Source organism: Symsagittifera roscoffensis, chromosome 4 (assembly GCF_963678635.1).
Source record: "Symsagittifera roscoffensis chromosome 4, txSymRosc1.1, whole genome shotgun sequence".
NCBI lineage: Eukaryota > Metazoa > Xenacoelomorpha > Acoela > Convolutidae > Symsagittifera > Symsagittifera roscoffensis.
In genome coordinates, this window is record NC_087065.1 from 19684322 (window position 1) to 19699697 (window position 15376).

The 15376-nt window shown below is 39.8% G+C and overlaps 1 protein-coding gene across 2 annotated transcripts in view; it reads right to left on the reverse strand.

Annotated features, from left to right (window-relative positions):
• LOC134845223 (cilia- and flagella-associated protein 43-like) overlaps positions 1-15376 on the reverse strand; it is a 306846-nt gene that overhangs the window by 1254 nt on the left and 290216 nt on the right. For both annotated transcript variants that reach the window (XM_063862133.1, XM_063862134.1), the window contains 3 exons: positions 1632-1732; positions 1165-1277; positions 352-679 (listed from right to left, as the gene is read on the reverse strand). In XM_063862133.1, coding sequence (XP_063718203.1) covers positions 352-679; positions 1165-1277; positions 1632-1732 — 542 coding nt within the window. The remainder of the gene's footprint in view (positions 1-351; positions 680-1164; positions 1278-1631; positions 1733-15376) is intronic.

Here is a 15376-nt window from a genome sequence, read left to right on the forward strand (position 1 = left end):
TTTTACCAATGTTCCAATATACAGTATTTGTTATTTACTGGAATTAAACTTGAGGTTTAACTGAAATGAATATAAAAACATTCAATTTTTGCAAAAAAAAACAACTTAATTTGAAATCAACATTGTAATCTGCCGGTTTTCACTACAGGATTGTTTAAACTCACATTGGTTGGGAAAAATTTTTTAACTTTTCAAATTAGTTTTCTTTCAGAATTTTTCAAATTAGTTTCCAAAACCGGGGGCAGGATGCTAACTTGGTTCTAAGTTGGAAATTTCAGCCAATCAGAATCAGACATTTTACATGCAGCTCTTATAACATTCACTTGTATGACACGTTTTTTCATGACTCACAAATTGTAGTTCTTTGGTGACCTTGAGCCTCTGGATATCCTTCGCTTTCTGCAGCAGATCTTCAATCTCCATAATCATCTTCTTCCTCTCCCACTCCAACTGGTAAATGCCCTTTCTGAACTCCTTACTCTCATTCATACTCTCTATCTTCTGGTCTCCCAGTGCTGTTATTTTGCTGTTCAGCTGTTCAACTACCCCTCTGTGTACTAGGAGTGAGTCCTTGAACTCAGTTATGAAGTCGTCTTTGGCTGCCACTTCCACTTGACCTTGACGCATGAGCAGTTGCAGTTCGAGGTTCATCATGCGCTGGTGTTTTTCTTCACGCACTCTGAAAAGAAACGTTTCAATACACTCAACCCTTTTGATGCTAAAGATATAACAACTGTAAGGCTTGATCATGCCTAGTCGTAATCTATGAGGGATATATGGTTGCAGGACAAGTAGGGGTCTTATCCGACCCAAAATTACCTAGCTGTTACAGAAGCTTCTGTTTTTAATAAAAATCGTTATTTTTAATAACGCAGTTTCAATCAATCAAATTCGAATATTTATGACCCATATTTCAAAATTACTAAGATATCAGTTTTGGACCGTATAACAGAAAAGATGACCCACAAAGTAGTACTGAATGCAATTCACAGCAAGTTGGTTTTGAAAATCAAACAACATCTGCGGTCTTTATTCACCCTCTATATTTTGTCGTAAATGCATAGTACCGTTTTTTTTAATAATGCTAAAGTTCTGTTTTAAATCTATTAGTCGTAATCATCCCCAAAGAGATGCATGTAACAACAAATAATTCAAATAACACACCTCTGTAGGTTGGTCTGTAGTCTTTCTACCTTCTCCGAGACAGCTCTCTCGTCCTCTCCTCTCCTCTTCAGGAATGCATCTATTTCCGCCATCCTTTGGGCACGCATCTTTATCTAAATAACATAAAACTCAAAACTAAATTATCCTCCAAATAAGTTTTTCGAATATTTTTGCTATGCTATCACATTTGTTAATCTCCTTATCTTCAAACACGCCCCGACAGAAAATATACTGTCTGTCAATGCACGAAATCTGACAAACTTTAGTTATTTCTGAATCTCGACAACCAAATTTGATTTTGACTCCAAGTTTTGGAACAGGCTCAGCTGGTAAACTACAAGGAAAAAAAAATAAAAAAGGAAGAGGTTCTCAGATTCTGTTGCCTTTCTCATAGCACGATAATCAAGCATCGCGAATTCTGACATCCTAATTAAAAAAATGACGTTTCTTTTTAAAATTTGACTGACCTCCTGTTCGCTCTGAAGTTTCTTCCTCCTGTAGTCGCACAGTTTCTTCCACACTGCCAAGTCTATTCCCTCGGGAGCATAAGACTCTGCCTCCAGCTCCTCTGAAACAATATTAAAAATAAACAAGGATAGCTGGTTAATCTGCCTGTAGCACCGAATGCTCCGACCAACTTCAAAAAATTAGATATATATTTATTTCTGTTGTTTCAAATTAGTGTCATTTTATTCGTGGTGCGATTAGAGAAGTATACGAACGCGTGAAACGTTAATGGATTCGGAATAATCGACTACAGTTGTTTTTGACACTCGAATCGACACTAGATTTTTCTGAAACAGCTTTAATCAGATATATCACTCAACCATTATCTATAAATACAGAATCGAAGTAAAGCGCGCAACATAGATTAACCCAAACTTGAAATTTAACGCACAGAGGACTCGCATCATCTGCGATACACCGCAAGTGTAGCATTGCAAGCTACCAAATAAAAAATGAGACGGAAAAAAGAGTTGAACAAAAAATTGAAACTGGTAGGAAAAACTATAATTTCACGTTCAGGCATAGAGAGAAAGCCGAGCTTGGCACCACTTGTGATTCAAAATGAATGACGATGATTGAATTCAAATTTTTAAAAAAAACTTCAAAAAATCGATCAATTTTTGTCAAAAAAAAATCGCGAAAGCCCAAAATATCCACAATGAAATTACCTACACCGTTGTAACTTTACAAAGAGCTTTCCGAATACCATAATGAAGACGAACTTTCAAAAAATTCTTTTCTACGGGAACTAAGTCAGCAAAAATAAGCAGACATGAAGAGACAGGTCCCAACTGGAATCAATCTCTTGGGATTTGTTGTCTCAAGCATCTGTGATATTGCAACTTGGAAAACGAAAAAAAAATCAACCAATTGGGCTACGGGAATCAAGCCAACAAAAATAGGCAAACGGACAACAGTCCAAAAAAAGCACAAAAATCAAGTTTGCAAAATCAGGTCTGATTCATTTTACAGGTCTTGTCGTCCCAAGCAAGTGTGTTGCCTCTACGCCACATGCGCAGGGTGGTTGACTGAATTTGAACTTATAATCAGAAACTATGCATTCGAAAGAAAACTGAAAAAAAAAATCAAACAAAAAAATCGCCTACAATTTTTTCTTTTCAAAGTGAACGTTCTAGCGTGTATAAAAAGCGTGATAAAAAAGGTAAAAAAAAGCTTTTCATCATGTTAATTTCTTCGATTTGAATTTATAAACCAATTGAATAGAAAAATCTAAAAAAACACCCGTCAAATAGGCGGACAGAAATTGGACCGAAATCAATTCAAACTACAAATTTTTTTTCTAAGAATAGATCCAGTAACGCATTAATTCTAGGCACATAAAACTAGGCATCAACTCTAGGCACTGTTAAACGTGCAACGAGCTGAAAAAGGAGATCTTGAAATTGGAGATCAACCTGAGAACAAGACGGGAAGAAATCACTATAGATTGGTTGTTAATCCGAAGTTTCACAAAATGAATAGACCATGTTTTTAAGAAGACAAGTTGCTTTCCTAACTGAAACTATCGATGTCTTGGGATCAAAATGTCAAAACAGAGACAATAGCTCATCTGTGCTCCACACTTTGCGAAGTTTATGGATTCACGAATGACTAACTATGACTAAATTATGCGCGCTACTGGGCCTTGATTATATAACCAGTCCTTGATGGTGCTTGTAGAGGACGTAATTTGAGCAAAAAACACACATTTAAAAACTTCTAACTGATACCATTAAAAACATTTTTTCAACAACACTACATATAATCAGTAGACTTTTGGAAATTCGTAACCTCAAGGTGCCGACAAAATTACAGACTTCTCAAAAAAACTCTCACAGGACTTTTTCAGAAAAAAATTTATTATCTTGAACCCTTTTCAATTCCATAAATCGTGCATGATTGACACTTTGATAATTAAAGAAGCCAACTTTGAAAAACCTATTCACTTAGCCATTATCTCATACTGCTGGAAATTTAACGATTGAAAACCACTCATAAAGCTTGAAATTAAACAAGTTTTTTTCGCATCGTTTGCATTTTTGTGATAGGAGAATTTCTGTTGCTTTTCCTTTAGCAAATGAAATTAATTGGGACGCAAAAAATTTAAAAATCAAATCGCGAAAAAATCCAATTTAAACGCAAAAAAAAAAACAGATTTTTTGTGATGCGCGAAATGAACACGCGCTTTCCTTTTGTTCAATAACATTTATTTTAGGACTTCAAAATTTAGTCGGAGCATTTAGACAATCGCATTGATTTGTGCGAGGAGCTCAACGCTTATTTGTTAAAATTAGAGCGGTAACATACTGCTCTAATTGCTTAAAACAAATCCTTGATTATGTTTTTTTCCTTTATTTTATACATGATTTTCTGGAAATAGTTTTGACGTGAACTATACTGGGTGTTTGTTCTTTAGGTGTCAAAAAACAATTTTCTTCAATATGAGGACATCAAAATAATTTCTACAAAACTAATGAAAGATTTGGATTTAGAATGCTGCATGGTAAATCTTTAAAATGACACCATAAGAAACTCGCAGAAAAAAACTTGACAAAGATAAAGAATCATGATAAGCTCTTATTTTTTACTATGCTGATCATTAAGCTTTAGATCAGTTGCATATTGACTATCGCAAAAGCCAAAACTCTCATTTTATCGGACAAAAAAATACAAGTTAAGCGCAGAGGCGAAGCTGGGCTTCGTAAACAACCGAAGAAAATGCAAAAGAGCAGAACAAAGTGAAATAAAGAAAAGATTAAAAATGCACCTAAGAATTATTGACACTGAGAATATCACGTTATCCAACCTGCTTCACGACCGCTGGTAATTTTACTAACAACATACACCAATAAAAACAGCTACAGTTTTTATCAAATTGTCAAAAGTATGCAGCAAAAATTCGACCGAAAAAAAAACAAAACTTTTTGAATGTTCCGGATAAAAATATCCGACCTGTTGATTAGGAGTCTCACGTCCTCGTATCTGCGCCACGGTCGCTTGAAAGTAAATTAGTAACCAAGCTAATGCTGATTCTAGCTGTTAGTACATTTTTATACATATTGTACTGATAAGGAAATGCGAAATTTTCAAAATTTGAAAAAAATGGACTTTACGCTAAACCCTAGTACTTCTCTGCTCAAGTAGGGAATTAGCCGCTTAGTTAAGAAGAAAACCCCGCGCTCTTCCAACTGAAGTCTCTATCTTATATTTCACTGGGTAGTTTTCAAAAAAAATTCAAGAATCGATCAAAACTTTAACTTTTTTCTAAATCCATAAACTTTTTTCCATTAAAGCATGGGAATAGCCTCTGATTTCCACACCTTGATTTTAGATTGAAGATTTTCACGCCCTGATTGTTTAGATTTTACCCTCAATATCAGAATCAGCTAGCAGTTTTCGAGAACAGTGACAAAATTTGTTTTGAAAGGTTGAAAATTAAAAAGGAAGAGTCCACAACAGCTTTCCTACACAAAACATGATGACGCAGTGAAAATTTAAGCACCATGTTAGTTTTAATTAACTATCAACCTCAGAATCAGCAGGTTTGTGTTTGAAAAAAAAAAGAATAACTTTCCAAAAAACGGGCGAAGTTTCAAAAATTGGACATAGCTTACGCAGGTAAGATTCGAATAACTGATGTTTGCTTTCGGTTAAACCATTAACCTCCAATTTGGCAGAGTAGTTTCAAAGAAAAGTCAAAAAGTTCAAAATTAACCAAAATGTCAAAAAAACAGGCTTGTTTGAGGCCATATTTGTTTTCTACCAGTTTTAGCGAATAGCCGAATGGGAAATAGAGATCCCAATAATTTGTTCTTTTGATTGAAAGCTTCATCTCAAATTTGTGCATTTAATAATTGAGAAAAAGAAAAATTCAATACAAATAGGCCAGAAATCTCCCTACTGAAACTTTCGAAGACCTTAGAACGTGAGGTAAACCGAAAAAAGACAAGCGAAACATGCAGGCACAAAGAAAAGAAGCCAGTGTTTTCATTGGTAAGTTTTTTTTTGAAAGTCGGTAAAGTAGTGGCTGAGAAAAATTGAAATTTCTGCAAAAAGGCAAAAAAAAGCGCCGCAAAAACTAAAAATAACAAATCCTATGTATTTTCATAATACATGTTTTTTTTTCAAACAAGACCTAACACTAGCCAAAAATAAAGCAACAACATATGCCATTAAATGGTTTATGCTTAAATAAGCTTAACTATGATAAAATTGAAATATACCAAATGTGCCATTAGATGAGAACTTATATTTGCTACATAGGTTAGAAATTAAGAATTCTTCAAAAAAACGCAGGCAATAGCGATGCAGGCAACGAAATGGTGATTAACTATTACCATTTGACATCTTTTTAGTGATCGAAACAAAACCCACATCTATCCCTGGTCGCAATAATTTACCAATAGGCACTTAGTATAACTTTTCAATTTTGAAACCGATTCTAAAACGTATCAGCCAGCAATACTAGAAATATAAAGCGCACCAAAATAACAAAAATTCCCAACCAGCAGGAGTGAAAATTCAAGTTACCCAAGCCTCTACCAAGTAGACGAGTAAATATTTGCTCACAAAACAACAAATACGTCACATTTACTTTCGTGATTGCATCTTAGAGTACAAAAAGGCCACTTAGTTACAAGTTGGAGGGCAGATTGAAGCAGTCCGACATATCATGTGATTCGGGCGGTTTTGTACTCCCATTATGAGACCCAATTCTTGACACAGTTCTCGAAGCTGACAAATGAGAGATGTCAAGACCTGCATGCTCGTGTTCATATGGGGGACCAGAATACTGTTTAGTGAGTCTTTTGGTGTGACTGGTCAGTACTTTTAACTGTTGTAGCTTCCCGATACCCGAAGGCATCCCTAGAGACATTCGTTTCGACGGATCCTTGTACATGTCAGTTGTTCGATAAGGATAGATACCCATTAGAATGCTGTACCCGTCGTGAATCAAGAACGCAGGTTCAGGGTTTCGAGACGGGTCAACCAAGGGGTCGTGGAATTTTCTCAAGGTCAGTGGAGTTCGTTGATGTTTGTTGCAGAAGTAGCAGTAGAATTGGCGACCAAGGAAGTTCTTGCGGAAATCATCTGCATCCGAAAATGTCAGTTCTTTCCAGTACTTGCGATTAGGAGCCGCAAACTTTGTGTAAAGGCAGTTTATACACAGATACTTCTCAGCAATTCCAGACTTGGCTTTCATTTTGTACTTGTTATAAACTCCGTTCGCAGCTTTATCAAACATAGTTGATCCTTCAGTTGGTCTTCCAGTTGCGCCTGGTTGTTGCGACATATCTCCCATACTTTGCTCGCCACCAGGACCATCAGCAGAACCACCGGGACCTCTGTCTCCAAACGAAGTTCCTCCCTTTGAAGATGGACCATGTGATCCAGCGCCGCCATGAGATGACTCACCTGGCTCAGGTCCAAAACCGTCGCCAGGTTGACCGCCGAAAGGTCCAGGCGTTCGTCCTTGACTCATATTCGAAGACTTTCCACTGACGCTGACCGATGACAAATCACATTCACACATACAGTCACCAAAGAGTTCTTGAAGCTTCAACCTCTGTTCGTCAAGGGCCTGTTTTTCTTCTTCAGTCATGTTGGCTAGGGCACTGTTCATGATTTCATTTGTAGAGTCATCGTGAAATTGTCCACAATTTCTACTTGAAATCCTGAAGGAGGGATTTAATGGACCAGCTGTCAGAGTAGGGCCATTTTGTTGAGATCCAGGTTGTTGTTGGCTTCCTGGTTGTTGATAACCTGATAACTGAGGTCGTGGGAATTTAGATTCTTGCTGTTGCGAATCATTTTGAAATTCAACTGGCTCTCCATCATAATCATCTTCGGAACCAATTTCGTCAACGTTTTCGTAAGCGCCGTGTTCATCTTGGCCTTCTTGTTGGCCTTCGTAATTTCCTTCTTGATCGTCTTCGCCATTCTCCTGGTCGTAAACGTGGTGATCACCGTGTAAGTCATCGACCGTTCCGCGGTCATGATGGGCGCCGTCGAAGGCATCGAGTTTATGAGAATCACTTGTGGAGTCGTCGTCTTCTCCCTCTTGCTGGTACTCAGTCAGAGGAAAGTTACTTTCAACATGAGAGTTGGACGCTACACTTGATCCGACAGTACCAAGAGGGGGTTTATTCCAAGTGTGATTCAATAGATTACTCTGGTTGTTCTGATCGGCGTGGCTGTCAACATGACTGCCCTGATCATTTTTGGAAGAGGTTCCAAATCCGGATCCAGTAGTGCTATTTTTACCAGAAAACCTCTGACTACCAGAAACATTTTTCTGATTCTTTTCTCCACTGAGAACACTGTTAATATCCTTGAAAGTCTCCTCATTACCTGTTAGTCCCAAGTTCTTCTCTGGATCATTGCCTGGTACGAAAGGTCCCTCGGGATCGTCTTCGGGTCTTCTTGATTCCATCGGACCTCCTTGCTCTTCCGAATGGTAGTCACCTTCATTTATATCTTGTCCAGGTTCCTGGTTGTCGAGTTGTTTTGACCCGACAGAAGATCCAGCTTGACTTGAAGAAACGCCAGACCTAGCCTTTGAGCCACCCAACCCACTGCCTTTTTTTGAACTACGCTGAGACGACCTTCGTTTCGCAGCACTGCCCGCTGAAGGCCGAACTTGACTCCGAATTGCACTGTGACTCGCTGATGGCTTTTTAGTTGATTGTCCGAACCCTATTTGAGACGCTCCCTGGGGGAATGGATCATTGGTTTCTCCTTCCGAAGATTTGGCGCTCATGGCTTGGCTATCAACAGCACTCATACCAGATTGCCTCTGCGTGCCAGACATATACGGATCTCCTGATGGTCGTCCTTGGCTATCAACAGCACTCATACCAGATTGTCTCTGCGTGCCAGACATATGCGGATCTCCTGATGGTCGTCCTTGGCTATCAACAGCACTCATACCAGATTGCCTCTGCGTGCCAGCCATATATTGATCTCCTGATGGTCGTCCTTGGCTATCAACAGCACTCATACCAGATTGTCTCTGCGTGCCAGACATATACGGATCTCCTGATGGTCGTCCTTGGCTATCAACAGCACTCATACCAGATTGCCTCTGAGTGTCAGACATATACGGATCTCCTGATGGTCGTCCTTGGCTATCAACAGCACTCATACCAGATTGCCTCTGCGTGCCAGACATATACGGATCTCCTGATGGTCGTCCTTGGCTATCAACAGCACTCATACCAGATTGTCTCTGCGTGCCAGACATATGCGGATCTCCTGATGGTCGTCCTTGGCTATCAACTGCACTCATACCAGATTGTCTCTGCGTGTCAGACATATACGGATCTCCTGATGGTCGTCCTTGGCTATCAACAGCACTCATACCAGATTCTCTCTGCGTGCCAGACATATACGGATCTCCTGAGGGTCGTCCTTGGCTATCAACAGCACTCACACCAGATTGTCTCTGCGTGCCAGACATATGCGGATCTCCTGATGGCCGTCCTTGGCTATCAACAGCACTCATGCCAGATTGTCTCTGCGTGCCAGCCATATACTGATCTCCTGATGGTCGTCCTTGGCTATCAACAGCACTCATACCAGATTGTCTCTGCGTGCCAGACATATACGGATCTCCTGATGGTCGGCCTTGGCTATCAACAGCACTCATACCAGGTTGTCTCTGCGTGCCAGACATGTACGGATCTCCTGATGGTCGTCCTTGGCTATCAACAGCACTCATACCAGATTGTCTCTGCGTGCCAGACATATACAGATCTCCTGATGGTCGTCCTTGGCTGTCAACAGCACTCATATCAGATTGTCTCTGCGTGCCAGACATATACGGATCTCCTGATGGTCGTCCTTGGCTATCAACAGCACTCATACCAGATTGTCTCTGCGTGCCAGCCATATACTGATCTCCTGATGGTCGTCCTTGGCTATCAACAGCACTCATACCAGATTGTCTCTGCGTGCCAGACATGTACGGGTCTCCTGATGGTCGCCCTTGGCTATCAGCAGCACTCATACCAGATTGTCTCTGCGTGCCAGACATATATGGATCTCCTGATGGTCGTGCTTGGCTATCAACAGCACTCATACCAGATTGTCTCTGCGTGCCACCCATATAGCGATCTCCTGATGGTCGTCCTTGGCTATCAACAGCACTCATACCAGACTCTCTCTGCGCTCCAGTCATATACGGATCGCCTGATGGTCGTCCTTGGCTATCTACTCCACTCGTACCAGATTGTCTTTGCGTGTCAGACACATACGGATCCCCAGATTGACCTGACGGTCTACCCTGGCTATCAACTGCACTCATACCAGAATTTCTCTGCGTGTTAGCCTTATACGGATCTCCTGATGGTCGTTCTTGGCTATCAACTGCACTCACTCCAGATTGTCTCTGCGAACCAGACATTAACGGATCTCCTGATTGGCCTGACGGTCTAGCTTGGCCATCAACTCCACTCATACCAGAATCTCTCTGCGTGCCAGACGTATACGGATCTCCTGATTGGCCTGATGGTCTACTTTGACTGTCAACTCCACTCAAACCAGATTGTTGCTGCGTTGCAGACATGTACGGATCGCCTGATTGACCTGACGGTCTACCCTGGCTATCAACTGCACTCATACCAGATTGTCTCTGCGTTCCAGCCATATACGGATCTCTTGATGGTCGTCCTTGGCTATCAACTGCACTCATACCTGATTGTCTTTGCGTACCAGTCATGTACGGATCTCCAGGTTTACTTGAAAGTCTATTTTGGCTCAAACTTGCAGTTGGACTGTCAGATTTCTCTTTTGTCGATTTCTGAATATCTATTTTGGAAGCTCCAATTGGAAATGGATCATCATGATCCTCGTTTGGTGGTCGAGCTGTAGTATCAGGGCCAAGGGTAACACTAGTTCCAGATTGCCTTTCGCCACCACTCATGTGAGGATCTCCTGATTCACCCGATGGTCGACCTTGACTCTGAACAGCGCTCATTCCAGATTGCCTTTGCTCACCACTCATGTAAGGAGCTCCTGATTCACCTGATGGTCGACCTTGACTTTGAACTGCGCTCATTCCAGATTGTCTTTGCTCACCACTCATGTAAGGATCTCCTGATTCACCCGATGGTCGACCTTGACTCTGAACAGCGCTCATTCCAGATTGCCTTTGCTCGCCACTCATGTAAGGATCTCCTGATTCACCTGATGGTCGACCTTGACTTTGAACTGCGCTCATTCCAGATTGTCTTTGCTCACCACTCATGTAAGGATCTCCTGATTCACCCGATGGTCGACCTTGACTCTGAACAGCGCTCATTCCAGATTGCCTTTGCTCACCACTCATGTAAGGATCTCCTGATTCACCCGAAGGCCGACCTTGACTTTGAACTGCGCTCATTCCAGATTGCCTTTGCTCACCAATCGTGTAAGGATCTCCTGATTCACCCGATGGCCGACCTTGACTCTGAACTGCGCTCATTCCAGATTGCCTTTGCTCACCACTCATGTAAGGATCTCCTGATTCACCCGATGGCCGACCTTGACTCTGAACTGCGCTCATTCCAGATTGCCTTTGCTCACCACTCATGTAAGGACCTCCTGATTCACCCGATGGCCGACCTTGACTCTGAACTGCGCTCATTCCAGATTGCCTTTGCTCACCGCTCATGTAGGGATCTGATTCGCTCGATGGTCGGACTTGTTTAGATCCTGAAGGCATACCTGTTGAGTCTCTATTATCAAATTTGGATGCTCCTGGTGGCATGAACTCCTCTTCACTTTCACCAGAAGGTCTACTCTGGCTTTGCATTGCACTGCCACCTGAGGGTCTTGACTGACTCGTGACGCTTCCCCCACTGACACCGGAAGGTCTAGTCTGAGATCCACTTTCCCCTGAAGGCCTTGCAGTCGATGGCAAACCTTTATTGAACTCATCGTCTTCCTCAGCTTCTTGCTGTTGCCATTTTTGCTCTTCCTCAGACTGTCGTTCACTTCCGTAGTCTTGCGCTTCGTTCTCGTCGTAATAATCCTCGACCTTTTCCAGTTCAGCTTCGTACTTAGCTTCGCCTTCGCCCTCGCCTTCGTACTCGGGTTCACGCGCCCCACTTACTCGTGAGTCTTTCTGACCCTCTCGTTGTTTCCTACTTCGGCTACTGCTACTTGTGGAGCTTCCATGCCCTGCTTTCTTCATCGTCTCGATTATTGGTTAACACTTGGGTTCTGCTTGCGTAGATATGCTCGTCTTTGTTTACAAAATTGCACCGCAGATTTGATTCAAACTGGGAAAAATGCTTGTGAGTTAGTTTTTGCACGTGAGTTGAAAAAAAGTTTCAAATTTAGGAAAATTAAGAAGTCAAATCACCCAATGATTGAAGAAGAGAATTCATAGGATAGATGGATAGATAGCTATTTATTAAAAAAAAATTTCCAACCTCTGTATGAACATTACCATTTATTGGGTAAGCAGTTGAGCTTCAAGATAATGCTTCAAATTTAAACGGCACTTAAAAACCTCGAATTGCTCAGGATGCATAACTGAGATACTTTATTTCGTATAACGCACATACTATTATCGATGTGAGCTCTTTTCGGCTCTTTTCCCTTCCCTCTGCAACCCCTAGCCCTCCCCCAACTCGCATGAGGGCTCTTTTTCCTCTCCCCCCCCACCTCACGCCAGTTTCAACTTATTAGTGTAACGAGTGGTTTTACGAGGTTGAGTATGAAGACCAAATATGCTTGCCATGGCCTTATTAGTCTGTATTAAAATTTTCACAACAATCGGACAATGTGGTCAACAAATTTACATGTAAAAATAAAAATTTGCAGGTGGGGGGGGGGGGGGGGGGAGGAAAAAGAGCCTGCATGAGCATCAATTTTATGGTGTAACGAGTGGGTTCACAAGTTTAACCATGAAAACCAAACATATTTGTCATTGTTTAATTAGCCTGGACGTCACTTGAAAAAATGATCTTCTTGAAAATATCGCAAGTGCGGGGGAAGGGGGAAGAACTTTGAAGCCGCTCTTTACTCACCCCTGATTTCAAATTTAACCAAGTGCAATAGAGGACAAAAGTAAAAACAAACTTGAGGACCATTTTGGACCACCTATGTATAAAATACAATTAACTTGCATTTTTTTAAAGAAAATCGTGAGAACTATATGCAAATGAAATGGCCTATGAAAAAGTCCAATAGTAGTCCCATACCAGTCCCTATAATAACATTCCAGAGAAACAAAACGACGAAGCTCCCCCCGCCGCACACACACACAGGCTCTCCCCCCCCCCCCCCCCCCACCTCACATAAGCATCAATTTTATGGTGTAACGAGGTGTTAAACAAGGTTAACCTTGAGGACCGAATATGTTTGTCATGGCCTAAATAGTTCGCATACCAATTTTCGTAACATTCGGATAACGCGAAAAAAAAATTTACTAGTAAAATTTTGCAGGTGGGTAGGAAAAGGAAAAAGAGCCCACACACACACACACTAGGGGACACATGTGTATCCGCATCCAAGTTTAGGCGGAAGTATCGGCGGAAGTATCGGGGAGCGGTGGTGAAGTGGTTACGTCTCCGCCTCTCAATCGAAAGGTCGGATGTTCGAGGCCCACCATGATCCGTGCTGTGCTCGTTGCTTGAGGGTGAAGCAACATTACCCAGCCCAGAAAAATAACCAAAAAAATTACATGTAGTTCTTAAACAGGGGCACAACAGCGGTTCGCCGTGATGAGCTGTACAGCTCTTGTGTTGGTCCTTTCCCCCGTGGATAAATGGTCTTAATAGTATCGATTATAACGGATTATTATGTTGATTTTTTGGCAATTTTAAATGTTTTGTGATATTTGCCAAGAGATTTTAAATTTTTAATCTATTATAGTCAATTATACTTGATTATAGTTCATGCAAAAACTATTTAAAATAAATATAATCGATTATAATTGATTATTATCTCTATTTGATTATTTTACCAAAATTTTGTCAAACCAAAATTTATTTTATTTATATCCCATGGGTTATTAATTTTTTGTCAATAACAAAGTCTCTACAAATGATATGTCTTAAAACACTTTGTTTCATCTATAAAGAACGTTTTACCACAAAACAAAGGTTTCATAGAGATCCTTTCGTATTACTTGAAAGACGAAAAACAAATCTTCCGAATAAATTATAAAAATAAAGCAATGTGCTGATATTTTGGAGGTTAAAAAAACTTAAAATGTACAACATGAAACAATTTCCATGAAGAAATTATCTCATTTTTCTCATACACCAATGTCTACGAAAAGCTTAAAAAACAAACTATTCGATGCAAGATCGAAGACAAAATGGGCAAACAAAAAGGATTACAATCGATTATAATTATTTTTTTGTGCACAACAAATGAATCAAAAATTGGGATAAAAATAATCTATTATATTTGTGTCGAAAAATTTGGATTAATATACTTGGATTGATTATAATTTGATTTCAAAAAGAGAGATTATAATCGAGTATTAATTGAACAAAATCGATTTTTTCTCAATTTTAGTAAGACTGGTACTGAAATCAAAATATAATACAAAATAACTATTGAAATTGACTCTTTTCCAGTCCCCCCTTTCAAATTCAATTTTGAAAAACTTATTTAACGTTGTCATAATGCAATGAAATTTGGCGTGGTGAACAAATCGACAACTGTAAACAGATTTGTTCTTTATACTTTGCAGCGTAACATCACGAATTTAGCCGTAATAAAACGCAAAACAAACATAAAACTCGGTATTTTGAAAGGGGGAACTGGAAAAGAGCCTTGAAATTGGCTGCCGGTATCAGAACGCAGGACGGAGTTTCGACTTCTCGAAATACTCCAAAGAAAGTGATCAGATGGATTGCGGGGCAAAAAGAAGTCTGTTATGAAAATCAGTTACGTCTGCTCAACATTCAGCAGTTACAAAGGTTTCATAGATATCCTTTCGTATTACTTGAAAGACGAAAAACAAATCTTCCGAATAAATTATAAAAATAAAGCAATGTGCTGATATTTTGGAGGTTAAAAAAACTTAAAATGTACAACATGAAACAATTTCCATGAAGAAATTATCTCATTTTTCTCATACACCAATGTCTACGAAAAGCTTAAAAAACAAACTATTCGAATGCAAGATCGAAGACAAAATGGGCAAACAAAAAGGATTACAATCGATTATAATTATTTTTTTGTGCACAACAAATGAATCAAAAATTGGGATAAAAATAATCTATTATATTTGTGTCGAAAAATTTGGATTAATATACTTGGATTGATTATAATTTGATTTCAAAAAGAGAGATTATAATCGAGTATTAATTGAACAAAATCGATTTTTTCTCAATTTTAGTAAGACTGGTACTGAAATCAAAATATAATACAAAATAACTATTGAAATTGACTCTTTTCCAGTCCCCCCTTTCAAATTCAATTTTGAAAAACTTATTTAACGTTGTCATAATGCAATGAAATTTGGCGTGGTGAACAAATCGACAACTGTAAACAGATTTGTTCTTTATACTTTGCAGCGTAACATCACGAATTTAGCCGTAATAAAACGCAAAACAAACATAAAACTCGGTATTTTGAAAGGGGGAACTGGAAAAGAGCCTTGAAATTGGCTGCCGGTATCAGAACGCAGGACGGAGTTTCGACTTCTCGAAATACTCCAAAGAAAGTGATCAGATGGATTGCGGGGCAAAAAGAAGTCTGT